Genomic DNA, 23,532 nt, shown 5'->3' with positions numbered 1-23,532 from the left:
CTTTGGACTGGGTTTTCCCAGACTCACCTCGGAACTCCACTTCTCCGGATCTTCACTTGGAACCAAAAGACGTAAGCGCAAGAAATTAATCAAAATCAAATCTTTTGGTGGTTGTTGTTAGATCATTCGGAAACCTCAGAATGACCACTCTAGTCCCTTGCTCCCTTCCCGCCTTGAAGCGCTTTGAAGCACTTCACTTGTGTATAAGCGCTGTACAAATAAACATTTACAATCTTCCTACAAGCGTCCCCTATATGTCGTCCTCATTCCATGTGGGGTAGCTTATTCCCCTTGCCTGGACTAGTAGACTTCCTTCTTCTCCTGCCTGGCCTGGATCCTTCAAAGAATGTGATGTCTTCCTGAACCTACCTGGCTTTGTGCTCTCCTCTGTCCTCGGTTACACTGCGATATCTACCATATGCTCGGGTCCAATATGGTCATTTGGGTGAGGTTGGATTGTTGCTATTGGGGAAATCTAACTGTGTTTTGTTTTCTTGCCCAGCCAGGTTTGGTATCGCTCCACTATTTAATTCCACTCTATTCCACTGAATACATTACTCCTTGCCCGGGGTATGGTTGGGAGGACAGTCTTGTTGCCTTCCTGCCCAGTAATACCAGACTCAGAGGTCCAGAACCCACCGCACTTTACTTCCTTGAGACTGTGAGTGACTTTGCTGGACAATATCATGACAAGGGCATTCGGGTTCATCGCCCTACAGGACAGGTCCTGGACATTTGGACCAGAACCAGTGGTCCTTCTAGAGTAAGAGAAGGGTGTGCTGTGTGACCCCACCCCCATATGTTGTTTTGATGCTAGATCAGGCCCCTTCTTCTGGTGTTCAGAGGAGCCCTAGGTCGCCCAAGTGTCCTCCCAATCCTGACCTTGTGATCCTTAATATCTGGGTGCTGGGCCAGCAAGATGTCGACGATGAGGAGGAGGAAGCCCTTTCTACTAGTTTACTTCCCTGCTGCCCAGAGGGTTTGCTAAACGAGTTGTTCCCCGAGGAGTGCAGCCTTGACGTGCATGTTGATAAACTGTGCCGAGAACTCCACATTCCATTGTCTGGTTGTGCTTCTCCTCTCTCTTTGGGACGGATATTAGTTTATTGACCCACTGGGGACCCAACATGTGGAAATGTTATAAAGGGCTTTTGGAGGAGGCCTCGTCATGGTTGAAGCTAAGCCGAGCCCGTATCCACTGAGAGACAGACGCGTCCCTGATGGCCTGTGGCCGGGAAATTGGAAGTGGGGCGCTCGCTTCCGCTATGTTCATATTGTGGGTACACCAGAAGGAAGTTGATAAAACATCTCCCCTTGGCAAGTGGAGTTGGGTCGAGGAAGGACGCACTGACTTTTCCATTAGACACCCAAGATTTAGACCTCACCTGTGCAGAAGGGAGTATGATCACATTTGTGCTCGCAAGCCTGATTAAATGGGCAGTACATTAATGGATCCAATCTATTGCTTCTGGAGTCCCCATCAGGCCACAGGGGGCATGCATGGCATGGCTAACTGGCACGCCGTCCAGAGAAATACATGACCGACACACATTTTTACATGCTTTTGTTCTTGTAACTAAACTAATTTTCATTGTATTTTGTATTTTTTCTAAACTGTGATTTTCTTAACCTGTGTAATGAGGAATCCGCAACCAATTCAAATGAACTGTGACCAGGTTGATATTGTCGTCACTGATCTGTTTGGCTGGCAGAGAGCAGTCGTTTTTCATTGATAACAGTGATTAGTTGGGTCAGACTGATTGGTTTGATAATATTGCCTGTGGTCATGTTGGTGGTGATGTCAATGAGCAATTGTTTTTTGTCACGGTTTACATTTGTCTTTTATTTATTGTTTTATTTTGCTAGTGATCACTTTCATGTTGTGTTGATGTTTGTAAGCAGGCTGTTGGGATTGTCGACGATCACAATGCTGTGCGTTGGCATAATGGCGGTGGTGTTGTCATTCATTACTTTGATGCTATTTTGATTGACCATTTTGTTTTGGTCTAAATCAGTTTATTTCTGTTAGTGATATTAGTAATGAGTTTGGTGTGTTAGTGGGTGGGTTGGTGATGTTGCAAATGATACCTTTGCTGTTTTCGGTGATCAATTCGGTGTTTGTTAGTGATTCGTTTGGCGATGTTATTGATTAGTTTGTTTGGTCGGTAATTACTTTCCTATTGTGAATGACTGGCTGCGTTATGTTGCCAGTGGTTGTTTTAACTTATCCCTTATTAGTTTGGTGCCCTTGATCATGTTGGTGTTGTGGTCATTGATACATCTGCTGTTGCTGACAGTGATCAGTTTGACTTTTTAAGAGTGATTGCATTAATGATGTTGTTGACGTATTTGCTGTTTGTGAACAGTTTCTGGTTCTATGTGAAATGACCTTTACTCAAGGGAAAAAGACCAATTTACTTTGACCAATTTTCTTTTGATTGGAAAACCGTCACTTTAAAGCTATTTTTCCATGGAGACCTTTAAAATGCAGTTTCTCACTTTTTTATGAATATTCAGGGGGCTTCACCATTGTTCTCCCCCCCACGCCCACTCCCTCCTGTGGGATTTCAGCTCCAGCCCCCTTTCCCCATGTCCGCCGTTAGGATTTCAGTCCCATTCCCCAAACCCCTAAACCAAAACACATACAACACACAAGCGCGTGCACACACACACACACTTACCCGTTCTCCTCACCCTCCGCTTTCTGGCCCTGCAGAGCTTGTCAGCCCCTGCGTGCACTCGTGTGTGGCAGGAGCGTGACAGTTCGCTTTAGAAAGACTGCTCTGTGCGGTTTCTTGCCGGTAGTGATTAGTTTGGTAATGTGATTGATCAGTTTTATCTGTTAGTGATCGATCTGTTTGCTGCTGTAAGTAATCAGTTTGGTGTTGCCAACAGTGACCACTTCAGTGTTTTGGGTGGTTGTTGGTGTATTTAGGTTGTCAGCGATGCTTTTGGTGGTTTTGCTTTTGACAGTCATTAGCTTTGATTTGCTCACCTACCTTCTGCCCAAGCATCCCTGGAAGTCCCATTATTCCCTAGAAAGAAGAAGAGTAGAGGTTACAAAGACCAGCAGCACATTGCTATCATAGAGGGTGCAGAGAGTAGCGGCACATTGCTATCATAGAGGGTGCGGAGAGTAGCAGCACATTGCTATCATAGAGGGCACAGAGAGTAGAGGCACATTGCTATAATAGAGGTTACAGAGAGTAGCAGCACATTGCTATCATAGAGGTAACAGAGAGTAGCAGCACATTGCTATCATAGAGGGTACAGAGATTAGCGACACATTGCTATAATAGAGGGTACAGAGAGTAGCAGCACATTGCTATAATAGAGGTTACAGAGAGTAGAGAGTAGCAGCACATTGCTATCATAGAGGTAACAGAGAGTAGCAGCACATTGCTATCATAGAGGGTGCAGAGAGTAGTGGCACATTGCTATCATAGAGGGTGCAGAGAGTAGCGGCACATTGCTATCATAGAGGGCACAGAGAGTAGAGGCACATTGCTATAATAGAGGTTACAGAGAGTAGCAGCACATTGCTATCATAGAGGTAACAGAGAGTAGCAGCACATTGCTATCATAGAGGGTGCAGAGCGGAGAGTAGCGGCACATTGCTATCATAGAGGGTGCGGAGAGTAGCGGCACATTGCTATCATAGAGGGTGCGGAGAGTAGCGGCACATTGCTATCATAGAGGGCACAGAGTAGAGGCACATTGCTATAATAGAGGTTACAGAGAGTAGCGGCACATTGCTATCATAGAGGTTACAGAGAGTAGCGGCACATTGCTATCATAGAGGGTACAGAGAGTAGCAGCACATTGCTATCATAGAGGTTACAGAGAGTAGCGGCACATTGCTATCATAGAGGTTACAGAGAGTAGCGGCACATTGCTATCATAGAGGGTGCGGAGAGTAGCGGCACATTGCTACCATAGAGGGTGCAGAAAGTAGCGGCACATTGCTATCATAGAGGGTGCGGAGAGTAGCGGCACATTGCTATCATAGAGGGTGCGGAGAGTAGCGGCACATTGCTATCATAGAGGGTGCGCAGAGTAGCGGCACATTGCTATCATAGAGGGTGCGGAGAGTAGCGGCACATTGCTATCATAGAGGGCACAGAGAGTGGAGGCACATTGCTATAATAGAGGTTACAGGGAGTAGCGGCACATTGCTATCATAGAGGTTACAGAGAGTAGCGGCACAGTGCTATCATAGAGGGTACAGAGAGTAGCGGCACATTGCTATCATAGAGGTTACAGAGAGTAGCGGCACATTGCTATCATAGAGGTTACAGAGAGTAGCGGCACATTGCTATCATAGAGGGTACAGAGAGTACCGGCACATTGCTATCATAGAGGGTACAGAGAGTAGCGGCACATTGCTATCATAGAGGTTACAGAGAGTAGCGGCACATTGCTATCATAGAGGTTACAGAGAGTAGCGGCACATTGCTATCATAGAGGGTACAGAGAGTAGCAGCACATTTCTATCATAGAGGGTACAGAGTGTAGCAGCACACTGCTATCATAGAGGGTACAGAGTGTAGCAGCACATTGCTATCATAGAGGGTACAGAGAGTAGCGGCACATTGCTATCATAGAGGTTAAACAGAGTAGAGGCACATTGCTATCATAGAGGTTACAGAGAGCAGCGGCACATTGCTATCTTAGAGGGTACAGAGAGTAGCGGTACATTGCTATCATAGAGGGTACAAAGAGTAGGGGCACATTGCTATCATAGAGGGTACAGAGAGTAGCAACACATTGCTATCATAGAGGGTACAGAGAGTAGCAGCACATTGCTATCATAGAGGGTACAGAGAGTAGCAACACATTGCTATCAGAGGGTACAAAGAGTAGGGGCACATTGCTATCATAGAGGGTACAGAGAGTAGCAACACATTGCTATAATAAAGGTTATAAGAGCAGCGGCACATTGCTTTTATAGAGGGTACAGAGAGTAGCAGCACATTGCTACCATAGAGGGTACAGAGAGTAGCGGCACATTGCTACCATAGACGGTACAGAAGGTAGAGGCACATTGCTATCATAGAGGTTACAGAGAGTAGCAACACATTGCTATAATAGAGGGTACAGAGAGTAGAGGCACATTGCTATCATAGAGGGTAAATAGAATTGCGGCACATTGCTATAACAGAGGATACAGAGAGTAGAGGCACATTGCTATCATAGAGGTTACAGAGAGTAGCGGCACCTTGCTATCATAGAGGGCACAGAGAGTAGCGGCACATTGCTTTGATAGAGGGTACAGAGAGTAGCGGCACATTGCTATCATAGAGGTTACAGAGAGTAGTAGTACATTGCTATCATAGAGGGTACAGAGAGTAGCAGCACATTGCTATAATAGAGGGCACAGAGATTAGTGGCACATTGCTATAATAGAGGGTACAGAGAGTAGAGGCACATTGCTATAATAGAGGTTACAGAGAGTAGCAGCACATTGCTATCAGAGAGGTTTCAGAGAGTAGAGGCCCATTGCTATCATAGAGGGCACAGAGAGTAGCGGCACATTGCTATCATAGAGGGTACAGAGAGTAGCGGCGCATTGCTATCATAGAGGTTACAGAGAGTAGCGGCACATTGCTATCATAGCGGTTGCAGAGAGTAGTAGCACATTGCTATCATAGAGGGTACAGAGAGTACCGGCACATTGCTATAATAGAGGGTACAGAGAGTAGAGGCACATTGCTATAATAGAGGTTACAGAGAGTAGCGGCACATTGATATCATAGAGGTTGCAGAGAGTAGAGGCACATTGCTATAATAGAAGTTACAGAGAGTAGAGACACGTTGCTATCATAGAGGTTGCAGAGAGTAGCAGCACATTGCTATCATAGATGGTACAGAGAGTAGTGGCACATTGCTATCATAGAGGATACAGAGAGTAGAGGCACATTGCTATAATAGAAGTTACAGAGAGTAGAGACACGTTGCTATCATAGAGGTTGCAGAGAGTAGCAGCACATTGCTATCATAGAGGTTACAGAAAGTAGAGGCACATTGCTATCATAGAGGTTGCAGAGAGTAGCAGCACATTGCTATCATAGAGGGTGCAGAGAGTAGAGGCACATTGCTATAATAGAGGTTACAGAGAGTAGCAGCACATTGCTATCATAGAGGTTGAAGAGAGTAGCAGCACATTGCTATCATAGAGGGTACAGAGAGTAGCGGCACATTGCTATCATAGAGGGCACAGAGAGTAGAGGCACATTGCTATCATAGAGGGTACAGAGAGTAGCCGCACATTGCTATCATAGAGATTACAGAAAGTAGAGGCACATTTATATCATAGAGGTTGCAGAGAGTAGCAGCACATTGCTATCATAGAGGGTACAGAGAGTAGCGGCACATTGCTATCATAGAGGGCACAGAGAGTAGTGGCACATTGCTATCATAGAGAGTACAGAGAGTAGCGGCATATTGCTATCATAGAGGTTACACAGAGTAGCGGCACATTTCTATCATAGAGGTTACAGAGAGTAGCAGCACATTGCTATCATAGAGGGCACAGAGAGTAGAGGCACATTGCTATAAAAGAGGTTACAGAGAGTAGCAGCACATTGCTATTGAAGTGGGAAAAGTGAACAAAAGGCTCCCACCAATCCCCTCTCAACCCTGGCCTAGAGGATCACGGCCCAGACACCCGCCACGAGAGGAGTTTGCCCATCTCCCAGACGACCAAATACCCTGGTACAAGAACATACGGATGTGCCCACTCGCGTGCCCACCCGCCTGCCCACCAGCCTGCCCTGCACATGCCGACACCTGCGGCATGGATGAACTCGACTAAACCATCCAGCACCAAATCAACACATCGTTAGAGATGCCATGACGACCTAGCCAACGGTCAGCACACCCGTGCAAACATACACACCGGACACTCCCACACCAATCCACACGAAGAACATACTCAGTGCTATGACATAGGCGACGGACACACCCACGGACGTGCATCTTTATTATTTTCCACATAGGCTTTTCAAATGCAGAAACGCAAGACGCACAACGAACTCATCTAAAAAGGCTTGCTCACGCTTCTTCTAAACCATGTACCATAATGAGAAATATAACGAAGACACGATACTGGAGATGAAGCGATATGATACCATAACCTAAAGAACCTGTGTATTAAACGGTCCACCTATGCACCAGGCCCAATGAGGCCGCAAGCAAAAGCCTCCATGAACATTGAATGAGCAAGAGTTAGGTTGCTGATCCTGCAGAATGAGCCCAGCAAAAGCAGACAGTCAAGGGCACAACGTTGCAAACTCTCATTCCGCAAGCCGACGCCAAGGTCGCACCTGCAAGATAAGCCAGGCACACAGTGAGAAATGCAATATTAATTGTGCAGAATTCTGCCTCAACCACGGTCCCCACCTCACGTGACCAAGCTGAACTTGATAGGGTGCCAAGCCCAGAAGGAAGAAGGCGCCTGGATCCCCCGTCTCAAGACACAGGCAGATACAATTAAGCGACTCAATGGACATCTGCGGCGGTGGGAGTAGTCGGCCTTCCTGCTTATGAATAAATCCTCACATTGTCTGCACATACCCATAGTGAAACATTGTTGCAAGTGACAGGTGCACCGCGAGCTGGGAACAGCGATGGTCCCAGACTGGGGGGCTCGCGGGTGAACCAATCAGAACATGGGGCTTTTATCACTGACGCCATTAACATTAACCAATCCTCAGGGGTCTTCATGTAACAAATTTTATGTATCAAATTGCAGGGACAACCCAAGTATACCACCTGACTGACCCTTAACCAATAACAACGTTCTCTATACGTATGCTATACTAACCCTACCACTCGGGGAACCAATCCAGAGTGGCGATAGGTTTTTTGCTAACTTTCTCAGGTGACGCAAGTAGCGCGTCATACTAAGGTAAAAAGGGCCTGCGAGCCCCACGATGCTGAGAGAGTGTCAGGATGGACGCGTATGATCCTTGACCCATCCCTGCCGTTTTGTTTAATAAACAGCAGATTCACCTTGCTTCTTGCGTGTGTCTCATACTCTATCTCTTTTGGGATATACGGGAGGAGTTGGGGCCTCCCTGCCCAGAGGTCCGAGGGCGGCCCAGCCGACCCCGGGAGAATTTCCCCCCGACAAGTTGGAGGCACTGCTGAGATCTGTTTAAGGTCCGCTTTTATTTTTATTTTTCCAAGTACTCCCGTTGCGAGGAGGCCCGGCGGCGCGGCCCCCTCTGCCGCTGCCCCCTTTTGAGGACTACAGGACCATCGCGGAACTGCGAGAAGACCGGACAGCGCAATCCGGATATTGGCCCTCGGGAGCCGGTTGAGAAGTATCCCGCCCGCGGTTGGCGAGTGTCCAGACGTAGTCCAGACGAGGGGAGGTGGCGAGCCGCTTGGAGGGGTGCACGCAGTCGAGCGGCCCCGCATCAAGAGAACTTGGTGAGTATGCCACACACAACAAACAACGTGAAATTGTGAGGGAGGGGGGAGGAATTGAATACGGGAGGTATTGCACAGGTGCACGGCGAAGGTTTGATAATTTAGCGTTGGCAATTAAATGAATGGTAGCCGGACGAGTGCGAGAGCAGTCCGCTACGTTACGGGAGAGAAGGGGGCGGAGCACGAAAACACCACGTGCGGCCGTTCATAGACACTGATTGGCCTAAGTCGCGACCATGTGTAAGGGTGTGTGTGTGTGCGTGGTTTCCTACGATTTGGCAATTATTGATCAATGAGTAGATGAGGATCCCTATTGTTCGAGCAGGGAACTCGATAGATAGATGACGTTTCCCTATAGGCGGTAGCTAGCTAGTTGCCCAATACGGAAGATAATTGGCTGGTTAAGCCCTCCTGTCGAGGGGCGTATCACACGCGAGGCAACGCAGCGTGCGCAGTCCGATTATATTATTGACTACCTTGTTCCAGGAGTGACAGGAAGACAGCTGTGGGGTTAATGGGGTGGATTGCAAGTGTATTTTGGATTTATAGAATATATGAAGAACTTACCAGTAGTATGAAGAGATCGGTGACGTCACCAGCAGGGCTTACATAGGACATCTCAAGAACCAGGCATCTTTATTTTTGAGCGGTGGGGGGAGAGCTGTGTTAAGGGCGTGGAAATGGAGGTACACGGTAATGAGTTGATCGGGGAAAGGCGAAAAGGGGGACGTGGCTGCGCACGGAGAACGCCGGCCACGGCAAGTGTAGAAGAGGGAGGAGGAGCAAGTGAAAGTAGACGGCAGTATAAGGTCGTCACAAGGGGCACGCAGCCGCAGGGGGCTACGTGCGCCTCGGCCGCAGGGGGCCGTAAGGGTGTTGTATAAAGGAATAAACGAAAGAAAAGAATGTACAAATGTAAATACTATATTTTACTAATTTTTCCTTAGCGGACTATCGCAAGTCCCCAAACTTACGGGGCCAGGTAAAGATATAAGGCGGCTGTATATTGTAAGCTGCTAGTGAGTTAACCGCTACCAAATAGGGGAAGAGTAACAAGTGGAGCGCTACTATGTCATACGGGACAGGATCGGGGGGGTGGGGGAACACCCTCACTACCCCGCTGCAACACATATGTAAAACACTATTACCCCATAGGGAGAAACTGATCAAGTACAGCATAGAATGAACACAGGGGACGGACAACAAAATGACGACACCATGGCCGCCTAATGGTAGCTTCGATCCATATACCCAACACTCACTATTAAACCATCTGCACAATACATACAAGGGGAACAAGTTGACGCACCACGTGGAGGTGTTCAACTTATGGAGGATGTTCCAAGGGTCCCGACCAGGACCAAACGGAATGTTCATTGTAGGGGAAACAACGGGAGATAAGGAGATTAAGGGGGAGGGAGAGAATGGGGAAAAGGAGAGCGAAGGCAAACAGAACACGGGGAACAGACAAGAGGGAGGAGAAAAGTGTGACAACTCAACCGAAAATGAAATAAAAAAGGAACAGAGCGACGATACACCCCTAGCGAAGGTAGTGAAAACAGAGGAAGGGGGATTGTATCCTTTAAGAGAACTAGGATAAATAGCAAGAGAACAATTAAGGGTGGCTTAGGGGTTCTCGAACACGGCATACAGCCCGCCCCCATATACAGCTACAGGTGGCCACCCGGGAGGGGAGCGGACTAGTACAACGGGATCAGCTCATAGGAAGATGCTAGCAGGGGAAGGGAGGACTGAAGAAGAGCAGACTACGGACGTAGGAAATGATGAGTGGGTAGCTGCGCAGATACTATTAAAAGTACGAGGTTCATTAACAGGAGAAGAGAAGGAGGTGGTAAGGAAAATGGACGAGGATAATACCAGGTAGAGTGAAATGGAAGGGGAAGAGGGGAAAGGAAAGGGGGAAGAGATGTTAAGACGAAAGGAAGAGACTTTGGAGGAACGATTAGCAGAATTAAGGGATGAGCAGAATGCACTGATCAAGCAGCTCGAGAGGGGGGAAAGAGAAGAGAGTACGGGAAAGAAAAGAAGGTAAGAATGAGTTGGGAAAAATGAGAGAACGAACTGAGGAGCAAAGGAGAGAAGCCGAAAGGCTAAAGGCAGCGGCAGAAAGGGTATCGAGAGCAGTACTGCGCGACAGGAAAAAAGAGGAAGAGGAGAAAGAAAAAGAAATGGCAATATGGAAGAAGAGACTACTGTCAGAAAAGACAAGGAAATACGAAGAAGGGAGGATGATAGAGAGTATAATAGAAAGGGACAGGGAGAGATGGGAAAGGAAGAAAGAAGATGAAAAGATATTGGAAAAAATGAGTTGTGAAGTAATGGAAGAATTAAAAAAGAAAATAGAGGAAATTGGTAGAGAAATAGTGGAGAGAAATGAAGGGGAAAGAGAAGATAGGAGGGGGGAGAGTGAAGTAAGGAGGAATGTATATAGAGGCACAGAAGTAGCGACAACATCGGCACAAAGGGGAGCGATTAGTAAAGAAGAAAAGGGAGGAACGGACCTAATAGACTTAAGAACAGTAACGATTGGGGGGAAAAAGGCAGTTTGGGGGTTGCCATTTATGAATGACTTTTGTAGTGAGGAAGAAGAAGGAATGGAGAAGGAAGGAAGAAATAGTGAAAGGGAAAGCCTAGATAAACTATACACCACCCGGACAAATAAAGACTCACCATGGATCTGCAGGAGAAAGGAAGAACTGCAGAGAAGTGAGGAGGAGGAGCATGGAATGGCGGAAAGGCAGACACGTGAAGCCACGCCGTCACCGTCCCGTCATGCATGCTCCACCACCTCACGCTCATTACGTGCAACATGCCCATCTAAACTCGCGCCCTTCACAAGCGAACTGACACCCTATGCAGGAAGGCTTAGAGACCTCCCTGGACGCAGGCAGGGAGAACGAATACACATGCCCACAATAAATAAAGGAAATGATGAAAGAAGGGGTAGTGGTGGAGGAGAAAGAGTAAAGACCAGGAGAAATATGGACAAAGCTGACGATGTAGAAGAGACGGAAGAAGAGGAGGAGTGTGAGGACTCGTATTTTGTGGAACTCAGGGGGTAAAACGGGACACAACTTGATGCCTCTTCTGGAGAGGGGAGGGGTTAGACCACAATACGTCCCGTGGAAGCATGCAGACAAGGAAAATATAAAGTGCAGACTCCCATCATTAAGTGAAGGTGCGGGTAAATGGATATATGAAATGGAAAAACACACTGCAGGACAGACATTGGCAGTGGGAGATGTAAAGGGCCTTCTCATATCAATATTAGGGGATGCTGCGGATGACATCTGGAAGAGAGCGGGCTTCCCCGGGGTAACAATAACAAACACATCTCACAATGGGGCACCATTCGCAAACTGCAGACATGCATTATGACAGGCACTGAGGGTACAGTATCCAGACACATCAGACATAGAAGCAATTACCTCGCGCAAGATGCAGGAGAACGAAGATCCTGTTGATTACATCCAGGAAATTCAAGAGAAGTGGCGTATGGAAACTAGAGAACAATGGGACAAAACACCAGCAATATTCTATGATATATTAGTACAGGGGCTCCCAGAAGCAGTCCAGAAACAACTGAAGAAAGTAGTGGGGATGGAAGCAAAAGCATGGCCAGAAATACAACTGACTATAGTACATCATTGCAGGGCATGGCAAGAAAAAATTTAAAAAAAAGGAAGAGGATAGGAAAACGGAAGAGGCTAAACTAGTACAGAAGAAACTCACTAAATACATGATGGAAGGCGCACTAATAACTACACCTGCCACAGTAACTCAAAGCCCCACACAAGTAGTGGCTGCACAAGACCCCTCCCAAATACAATCATCGCAGACTGTAACACAACAGATGCCGCCACTCCAACCATACACGATTAACATGGGAGGAGGATACTCAACGCCAGGGGCTGGGTATTATAATTACAACCGGGGAAGGGGAGGAATAATGAGAGGGAGAGGATATGGATTTAACACACCACAACAGGTGGAGGGACTTAGAAATTCCTACCCCACCGGGCACCCAGTATACCAGGACAACACAGGAAGCTTTCCATGGCAGAACAGGGAACCACTGGTGTGTTGGATTTGTGGATTGGTAGGCCACGTGTCACGTACGTGTAGAGTGAGACCAGGCACACCGTTGTGGAGTGAACAGGGACAACAAGAGCTCACACAGGAACAGCAGGGCATCCAGCAACAGCAGACATTGCAACAGGGAAATGGACAGCAACAACTAGTAACACAACAACAGCCACTGACATATCCAGCACAGCAAGTACAGCCACCTGCACAAGTCCAAGACCATAACATAACCTCAACCAATACCCAACTACAGCAAACACAACTGGGTAGGGTGACAGTCCTGGGACACAACCCTTACACGGGAAGTGGTCAATCATTATACCCCCAATAGGACAGCCCACAGACGACCTTGGTGTGTCCCATCCTGTTGGTAACACCTAATAGTGCGGAGGAACCACGCATAGAGGTAACGATAGGTGACAAAAAATTATCATTCCTTGTTGACACCGGGGCGACCCGGTCTTGCATAAGGGAAGGTAAATTTAAGATGTCAGGTGAAGCCATGAACACCCAAGGATTCTCTGGGGCTAAGGGGTTGGTTCCCTTTACTGATAACATTCCCTTATCAATAGGAGATTATGACATGTCAGTCCCACTTTTATATTCTAGGGCCTCACCAGTAAATATAATGGGGAGAGACATAATGAGCAGGTTGAATATGATGATCTCCTTTACGGAGGATGGCATAATTTCCTCCACTCCAGGAATTAACATGCTCACTGCACGACAGATTATGAAGGCCTACTGTGGACAGACAGTGATTAGGGCTGAGCCAGTAGATGGTGAACTGTTCCAGTACGGGACGGACATGGCATTTGCATGGATGCCAGGGATAGAGGGAAAGATCTGGAGGAGGCCAGCAGCCTACTTGTTTAGACCAGAAACACCAGCCAACGAACCAGAAGGAAAGGTGATTTCAGTGGACATAGAGAGCATTATAGCAACCACTGATTACATTGCAGTGCATGCCCAAGATAGAGAAGGAAGAGCATGGAGGGCAGTGATAGCACTAGCAGAGGGATGCAGACTCACCCAGGTGTCAGATGAGGAGCTCGTCACAGGAGAAAAGGAAGAAGGTGAAATGGTATTTATGATGAGTGTGGAAATATGGCTAAGGGTGACGTACAAACAGGTGGCACAGAAAATTGCAATGGCACTTGAGGCACCCACGTCCACCCCAGTTCCTTTTTTTGAGGAGGATATGGCAAAAGTACCCACATCATTATGGACTACTAGCCCCTATGACGTGAGGTGCATAAAAAGCATAGGGGGGGTAAGAATAAAATTGAAAAAGGGTGCAATACTCCTCAGAGTGAAACAGTACCAACTATCAAAAGAGGCAGATGAGGGCATATGTGAAACAATAACGGCCCTTATAAATAATTGCATATTGGTCCCATCAGAATCTCCATGCAACACAGCTGTATACCCAGTGCGCAAGGCTAAAGGTGGATCTTGGCGCTTCATACAGGACCTCAGGCCTTTGAACAACATAGTGGAAGCAGAATACCCCATAGCAGCAAACCCGGCCACAATATTGTGCGGCATTCCAGCAGAGGCATCACGGTTTACAGTGATCGACCTTAAAAATGCCTTTTTCTCAATACCCCTGCACCCAGACTCACAAGATCTGACAAGCTTCACTTACAGAAACACAAAGTGGAAACACACCAGATTGCCACAAGGGTACTGCGAGTCACCCTCAATATTGAACAGAGTAATACAGATGGATTTGGGTAACATTGAAGTAGAAAGCACAGTGTTACAGTATGTTGACGACATAATCATTTGCAGCACAAACGAAAAAAGATGCAGAGAGGACTCATTAAAGATGCTGACAATATTGGCTGAAAAAGGTTACAAGGTAGACAAGGAAAAGCTACAATACTGTCAGGAACAAGTACTTTACATTGGACAGCTCATATCCCAATATTGAAGACAGATTGCACCACAAAGAGCACAGGCAATTTTAAAAACGCCATTGCCACAAACAGTGAGAGAATTACATCAGTTCCTTGGCCTGTGCAACTACTGCAGAGCATTGGTATTTGATTACAGCTCATACATAGGACCCTTACTTGAGGGGTTAAAAGAAGCTAACAAAGGGGAGAAAAAGTTGGGGTGGACAATGGAAATGAAAGAGGCTTTTGATGAACTGAAAGATGCAATATCAACCGCTCCGGTACTGGCCACCCCAGATTATGAACGACAATTTTTTATATTTTCACATTGTGACTCAACAGTAATGAAAGCAGTGTTGGCTCAAAAAACAAGCATGGGCTACAAACCAGTAGCGTTTTACAGCGGCCACTTAGATCCTGTGATGTTAGGTCATTTCCCTTGCGAACAAGGTCTTGCCACAGCTGCCTTTGCGGTAGAGAAAGCATCAGCAATCACCATGGGGTGCCCAACCACCCTATTTGTGGAACATGCACTATTTGCAATATTGAACAAGCCTAAGTCCACACTAACAACGCAGAGGGCGTCAGGTTATGAGATTATATTATCTAGAGCTGAACTATCAATTGTTAGATGCAGCACGGTCAACCCTGCAAGGTTTATAGCAGAAGCAATTGAGGAAGGAGACTATGCACACAATTGTACAAAGATTACTGAAATGTATTCATGCACTAGAAGGGTTGAAGAGAATGCTCTAGACGGAGGTGATCTCTTGTTCATTGATGGGTCATCAACAATTGACCAAAGTGACGGGATTAGGAGAACTGGGGCAGCAGTGGTAAAAATGACAGAGGTACCGGTGTGTGTGGCGATGAAATGTGTACAATTACCACAGCATTTCTCTGCCCAAGCAGCGGAATTGGTCGCACTGATCTTGGCGTTGAAGGAAAGCTTTGACAAGCGAGTGACCATATATTCCGACAGTGCATATGTCACATCTACTGTCCACTCAGGGTTGTCCAAGTGGAGGAGAAGAGGGTTTAGGAGAGCTGACGGCACCCCAGTGCAACATGCCCTCTTATTGGCTGAACTAATTGAAGTAATAAATGACCCCCAAGAATTAGCATTGGTCAAATGCACCGCACACACTAATGGAGAAGACCATATTTCAAAAGGGAATGCAGCAGCAGACGCACACGCGAAGTATGCTGCATATTTTGGCGAGATATGGAACCCCCCAGAGTCAGAGAGAGGGAGAGGGAGGGGAATAGCTAAGGAGATGTTAATAAAAGAAGGGTACACCCATCTCCCAGCCACACAGATAATGGAGCTACCGTCGGCTGCACCAATGGCAGAAAAAGAAATATGGGTAAAAAGAGGATGTACAATGTCGCCAACTGACGCACTATGGCACCAGGGTAGCACTGGAAAGATGGTAATGCCACTGGCACTATTGAACACCGCCCTGAGCCAACTACACCACCCAGCTCACACAGGCAAGGAAGTAATCGCAGCACGAATTAGGGAAGATTGGTTCTGCCCCGAGTTAAATTCCCATGTGTCAAATTTTATCAGCAATTGTTTCACATGCCAGCAGTTCACGGCCGGTCACACGCTGAAGGTGATAAAAGGTACTATACCCCGGCCAGAGGGACCCTTTCGACACATCCATATTGACTATGTTGATATGATCAACGTATGTCAAGGAAATAGGTATATGATTGTAGTTGTGTGCCCATTCTCGAGGTGGATTGAGGCAGGGCCCTGCTCACACCCAGATGCATTCCGAGCAGCTAAATTCCTAGTGAGGGAGGTCTTCCCCAGGTGGGGAGTGTGCGAAATACTGCGGTCAGACAATGGGCCGCATTTCGCCAATGAGATGTTCCAGCATATCACATCCTTACTGAACATCAAGCATAAATTTGCATGTGCATATCACCCGCAGGCCAACGGTTTATGCGAACTCCTGAATGGCCTATTAAAAGAGGCAATTGCAAAAATACAGCAAACAACAAAGAAGAGTTAGCTGTATTGCCTTCCTCTAGCCCTATTTGAGCTAAGGAATAGACCAGGATCCGCCCACCACCTCACTCCTCACGAGGTGGTGACCGGACGCCAAATGCGCCTTCCTCTGATGCCAACATCAAGAGCTTTCACCGACCATGAGAGTACTGCAAGTGTTCTTGGTGATGAAATGTACCAATATGTGTCTTCTTTGATTACTAGTGTAGTGTTTGTGTCTCAACAGCTCGAGCGCACGCAGGGCGGGTCTAAGAGTGATCAACAAGAAGACGCGGATGAAGAATTGGAAAAGGGAAAACTGTGCAAAATTGCCAAAGGTGACCACATACTACTCCGCAATTTCAACAGAAAGTGGAATAGGCCACGCTTCACTGGCCCCCACCTGGTAGAGGAAGTATCAACGAGAGCAGTAAAGCTACAGGACAAACGTGCTTGGAATCACCTACACGAAGTAAAGATCTGCAAACTCCAGACCCGCCCTAGCGTCACCGACAGGGCCATTGGAAGAGCAGCAACTGCATCGCCAACGGAGGAAGGGACTTCTACCACAACTAACGGCCAAAGTGTCCCCATACCCTGCCACCCCCCTGATTGCCCAGAGACAACTACCGAAATAAAGAGGGGTAATTACCATACCGCCCCCACCCCATGGTCACACGATCAAAGAGTAAAGAAACCTCTACCAGTTGAACCCCAAACCCTCTGCCCATTGACCCCCTACCCACTGCAGTAATAACCCAACTGAAGGACATTGTTTTGCACATATACATGTAAACACTTGAATGTTCTCTTTTTTTTTTCTCTCGCACATGCAGGTACGGTGTATTATTGTACTGCTAAGAAACAGATAACTAACAAAGTTCACTGCCCAGGAGTAGATGATACCCTCAGACAATAACTACCCTGAAGAATTATCGCACCAATTTCTCTATTACATAAAAAGGCCAAAGTACCTGAAAAGGAGGAGGGTACGTGTCTACTACACAGCACTTCTCTTGGCCATAGAACAATCAATGCCCCACCTCCACCCATACTTCCCTGTCCTAAGAGATAGATCGCTTAGATTGGCGTGGGAACAGCTCTTCGCCTGGACACTGAATGACTACTTGATAGGGAGAGCTTGAAAACAACAACTAACACTAATACTAAAACTAATACTAATAAAGCATATTGAGAATTTTCAGGCGGGCAACTTTAACGTCGCAAGAATTAGCTGCCGGACCGCAGCAAGGTAAGAGTAAAATGCCGGTGAGACTAGCCTCTGTAATAAAGATGATAGGGATTTTGATGATCACCGGGTTTGTGGCTGCCTCTGTATGGCGGAACAGTTATGCTATAAATATTTTTGCTGTACCCAAACCTAACATACCCCCACCCCCAGCTGCAACAGGTGTTACGTCAGGTGGTACTAGCAAAATTCCATACAAGGGAAATAGAGTTAAACGCAGCACATACTCAGACAATAAAGATATTGACAACTACATACAAAATTCAGCACACGTCTCAAACAACATGTGGTACCAACACATGCCTCAAATAGGTAAACAAACAACAGAAGACAGCTGCTACGTCTGCTCATTGATCCCATACGCCATGAGTGCTTCCAGAACTTTCGTTGCCACGGAAATAGATGAAAAAACAGCACGATGTATAATATACCTGGCACTGTTCCAAACGAAAGGGAGATTTCAAGGGAACACGGTGCACCTGGTATGGAAATCACGAGACACATACCCATACGAAAATAACTTCATTAAGAGTTATTTGAGTTACCACAAGGCCAGTTTACATGCTGAAGCATTCAGATACATAACAAGTGGCCCTGAAAAAGGAGAAACAAAGAAAGTTACACTACAGTACCTACCATGTGATTGGTACGCCACTGAAGTTCCTGGTAAACAAGGATGTTGGGAAAGACCACTGATAATAATAACAGGGAAGGTGTACCTGGGTGACAAATGGGACACAGGAGTGGTTGGCAGCAACATGGTAATGAGAGAGGATACTACAACTATTGCTGAACACAACAACAGATGTTGGATGACTTGGGTCAAGTACGTACCCATGCTAACGTGGATAGAGAAGGATGAAGACCCAATAACAATACTGCCGATGACTGCACCTAAGGTATGCTACCAACACAAAGGAGAAGTGGACGTAGGATACAACACCAACTGTGCAAGCGTGACAGAGCTACCTGAGGGGGGAGCAGGAACAGCAGTAGTAATGGACCATTACTGGGCCTGTGGAGACAATGCATACCACACACTGCCCCCTCTGTGGAATGGTGTATGCACAATAGTACACGTTAATGTACCATCACTAGTGGTGCCCCAGAAACATGTGAATGTGGCAAACTTCCCCAAAATGGATGAAGGGAACAAGAGGAAGAAGAGATCTGCACAGCTTCAGAAGGGGCCAGAGCACCGAAACAACGGCAACAGCACTGTCCTGAATAGAAAGAAAAGACAAGGAGAACCTCTGACAGGAAATTACCTGTGGGGAAGGTCGGAAACAGCACTCACTTCAATTCCGCCAGAACACAGACTATTCAGCAGAGCAGCAATGTTCTTCTCCTCAATAATACATCCGGGACTACAGGCTTACGCAAACGCAAAATGGCTCCAGATAACTAGATGGGAACTAATGATGACAATCAACTCTACAGTAAATGGATTCAACGCAATAAAAGAGGAACTGCGAGCAGTGAGGATGGTAGCACTACAGAACAGATATGTACTGGACCTCCTCACAGCAATGGAAGGAGGAGTTTGCGCAAAGATAGGACAATCATGCTGCACATTCATTCCTGCTAACGATGCTGACAATGGTACACTGACAGGAGCAGTATCACAGTTGGCCCAGATGCACTCAAAAATGATGAATGAAAGTAAAGGTGTAAAAAAGGATGAGAGCTGGTTTTCGACGCTATGGTCATGGATGCCATCTTGGCTGTCAGATGGACTGAAGATCATAGTTGGATGCATTATTTTGGCTGGAGCTGCACTTATCATAATAAGATTTTGGAAGGCCCGGAAGGCACGCACCACAGACGAGATGATAGAAATGGTCGGTATGCACCCCTTGATGCCAGCTGATGACGGCCAACACACAAGAACAATAATAAAAGAGAGAGAGAGATTGCGCAACCAGATCATCACTAACCACCTGGACCCACCATCTGTGAAGCTCGAAAACCCAAGAAACCCAAGGAGCTACATAGGGAAATGGGTATACTGCACACCTGGAGGAACCTGTGGATATATGTACTGGTCATTTGAAGACCATGTTAATCACTATGGCCATCTGGGAGGAGTAACTAAAATATGGAGAGTGAAAGGAGATAAGGAAAAGGATATGTTTGTGGTCGACAAGTCGACCAGAGGGGGGACTGAAGTGGGAAAAGTGAACAAAAGGCTCCCACCAATCCCCTCTCAACCCTGGCCTAAAGAATCACGGCCCAGACACCCGCCACGAGAGGAGTTTGCCCATCTCCCAGACGACCAAATACCCTGGTACAAGAACATACGGATGTGCCCACTTGCGTGCCCACCCGCCTGCCCACCAGCCTGCCCTGCATATGCCGACACCTGCGGCATGGATGAACTCGACTAAACCATCCAGCACCAAATCAACACATCGTTAGAGATGCCATGACGACCTAGCCAACGGTCAGCACACCCGTGCAAACATACACACCGGACACTCCCACACCAATCCACACGAAGAACATACTCAGTGCTATGACATAGGCGACGGACACACCCACGGACGTGCATCTTTATTATTTTCCACATAGGCTTTTCAAATGCAGAAACGCAAGACGCATAATGAACTCATCTAAAAAGGCTTGCTCACGCTTCTTCTAAACCATGTACCATAATGAGAAATATAACGAAGACACGATACTGGAGATGAAGCGATATGATACCATAACCTAAAGAACCTGTGTATTAAACGGTCCACCTATGCACCAGGCCCAATGAGGCCGCAAGCAAAAGCCTCCATGAACATTGAATGAGCAAGAGTTAGGTTGCTGACCCTGCAGAATGAGCCCAGCGAAAGCAGACAGTCAAGGGCACAACGTTGCAAACTCTCATTCCGCAAGCCGACGCCAAGGTCGCACCTGCAAGATAAGCCAGGCACACAGTGATAAATGCAATATTAATTGTGCAGAATTCTGCCTCAACCACGGTCCCTACCTCACGTGACCAAGCCGAACTTGATAGGGTGCCAAGCCCAGAAGGAAGAAGGCGCCTGGATCCCCCGTCTCAAGACACAGGCAGATAGAATTAAGCGACTCAATGGACATCTGCGGCGGTGGGAGTAGTCGGCCTTCCTGCTTATGAATAAATCCTCACATTGTCTGCACATACCCATAGTGAAACATTGTTGCAAGTGACAGGTGCACCGCGAGCTGGGAACAGCGATGGTCCCAGACTGGGGGGCTCGCGGGTGAACCAATCAGAACATGGGCCTTTTATCACTGACGCCATTAACATTAACCAATCCTCAGGGGTCTTCATGTAACAAATTTTATGTATCAAATTGAAGGGACAACCCAAGTATACCACCTGACTGACCCTTAACCAATAACAACGTTCTCTATACGTATGTTATACTAACCCTACCACTCGGGGAACCAATCCAGAGTGGCGATAGGTTTTTTGCTAACTTTCTCAGGTGACGCAAGTAGCGCGTCATACTTAGGTAAAAAGGGCCTGCGAGCCCCACGATGCTGAGAGAGTGTCAGGACGGACGCGTACGATCCTTGACCCATCCCTGCCGTTTTGTTTAATAAACAGCAGATTCACCTTGCTTCTTGCGTGTGTCTCATACTCTATCTCTTTTGGGATATACGGGAGGAGTTGGAGCCTCCCTGCCTGGAGGTCCGAGGTCGGCCCAGCCGACCCCGGGAGAATTTCCCCCCGACACTATCATAGAGGTTGCAGAGAGTAGCAGCACATTGCTATCATAGAGGGTACAGAGAGTAGCGGCACATTGCTATCATAGAGAGTAGACAGAGTAGCGGCACATTGCTATCATAGAGGTTATAGAGAGTAGCGGCACATTGCTATCATAGAGGTTACAGAGAGTAGTAGTACATTGCTATCATAGAGGTTGCAGAGAGTAGCAGCACATTGCTATCATAGAGGGTACAGAGATTAGCGGCACATTGCTATAATAGAGGGTACAGAGAGTAGCGGCACATTGCTATCATAGAGGGCACAGAGAGTAGAGGCACATTGCTATATTAGAGGTTACAGAGAGTAGCGGCACATTGCTATCATAGAGAGCACAGAGAGTAGAGGCGCATTGCTATAATAGAGGTTACAGAGAGTAGCGGCACATTGCTATCATAGAGGTTGCAGAGAGTAGCAGCACATTGCTATCATAGAGGGTACAGAAAGTAGCGGCACATTGCTATCATAGAGGGCACAGAGAGTAGAGGCACATTGCTATCATAGAGGGTACAGACAGTAGCGGCACATTGCTATCATAGAGGGTACAGAGAGTAGCTGCACATTGCTATCATAGAGATTACAGAAAGTAGAGGCACATTGATATCATAGAGGTTGCAGAGAGTAGCAGCACATTGCTATCATAGAGGGTACAGAGAGTAGCGGCACATTACTATCATAGAGGGCACAGAGAGTAGTGGCACATTGCTATCATAGAGAGTAGAGAGAGTAGCGGCACATTGCTATCATAGAGGTTACAGAGAGTAGCGGCACATTGCTATCATAGAGGTTACAGAGAGTAGTCGTACATTGCTATTATAGAGGTTGCAGAGAGTAGCAGCACATTGCTATCATAGAGGGTACAGAGAGTAGCAGCACATTTGTATCAGTTCATCTGTTTCCCACCATTTGTCAGGTCAGCATTATTAGGCACCAGAGTCTTGGTCCCCTGAGGGCCCATGGCCCTTGATGATCCCAGCAATGGTTGCAATAGAATCGACTCTGCTCAAAGGGCAAGGCAGTGGGCAGAGATGGCAGCATCTTTGGTCTTCCATGAAGAGGGGCATCTACCTTTTTTTAGACAGGCTGAGCTTTTAACATTATTATCATACATTTAAAAAATATACCTTTCTCCGTAACCACGATGCCATCACTCATTACTGACCAAAATGGTAGCCATACATGTTTAGATGGGCATTGCAGTCACACCAGACCATCATCGATACGAGGGAGGCTTTAACCACATAAATGCGGATGATGGGCCCATCCTCAGCAACCCCTGGGGCACACTAAGAACGCAGGTCCACTTCCTCGCGTCCTTAGCCTGTCAAGGGGCCCACTGCGGTATAGCATCGTGGCTGCTAGTGGCCCTGAATTACTGCATCGTGGATGCTAGTGGCCCTGTATTGTTTGAATTACTGCTTCGTGGCTGCTAGTGGCCATTTATTACCTGAATCACTGCATCTTGGCTGCTAATATGGCATTTAGTCCCCGTTCCAAGGGCTGGAACGGGGGTTAACGGCCCCGCAGCCCAAGTTATCGGCCCAATCGATAACGAGGGCTCTGGGCCATTAACCCCCATTCCAGCCCTTGGAACGGGGGCTTAAGGCTATCAGCACCCCAGTTTGCCAAAGCAGTAACAAAAAAAAAAGCAAAATCCTTTACAAAGATGGCCGCCATGGAAAGGAGCCCCTCTTCCCTTTCGATGGCAGCCAGCTGGAGCAAGGAAGAAGGAGCGGCTGCAGCAGTGAATGCCACCGCAGCCGTAAGAAGGTGAGTGGGGGTGGGAAGGGTTGCAGGTGAGGGGGAGATGGCGGCAGGCATAACCGGCCATTAGGCTGTCTGGAACGCGGGCTTGCATCTGTGGTTCAAGCCCGCATTCCTAGCCACCTGATTGTCTCACTCCCCCGCACAGGGTTCTAATGGCCCTTAATTACCTGTATTACTACATTATGGCTGCTAGTGGCCCTGTATTACCTTCATTTCTGCCTCTTGGCTGCTAGTGACCCTGTATTACCTGAATTACTGCATCGTGGTTACTGGCAACAGCTTTCTCCTGCCTCTCTGTGTCCCCTTCTCTACCACAAACTCCACTAACACTTACAGC

The 23,532-nt window shown here is 47.2% G+C and overlaps 1 protein-coding gene across 2 annotated transcripts in view; it reads right to left on the bottom strand.

The window, feature by feature from the left end:
- Nucleotides 1–23,532, bottom strand: part of COLQ (collagen like tail subunit of asymmetric acetylcholinesterase) — a 320,011-nt gene that overhangs the window by 81,223 nt on the left and 215,256 nt on the right. For both annotated transcript variants that reach the window (XM_069648914.1, XM_069648915.1), the window contains exon 10: nt 3,000–3,035. In XM_069648914.1, coding sequence (XP_069505015.1) covers nt 3,000–3,035 — 36 coding nt within the window. The remainder of the gene's footprint in view (nt 1–2,999; nt 3,036–23,532) is intronic.

Source organism: Ambystoma mexicanum, chromosome 2q (genome assembly GCF_040938575.1).
Source record: "Ambystoma mexicanum isolate Mex_15411 chromosome 2q, UKY_AmexF1_1, whole genome shotgun sequence".
Classification (NCBI taxonomy): domain Eukaryota; kingdom Metazoa; phylum Chordata; class Amphibia; order Caudata; family Ambystomatidae; genus Ambystoma; species Ambystoma mexicanum.
This window is presented reverse-complemented; position numbering and strand designations above follow the sequence as displayed.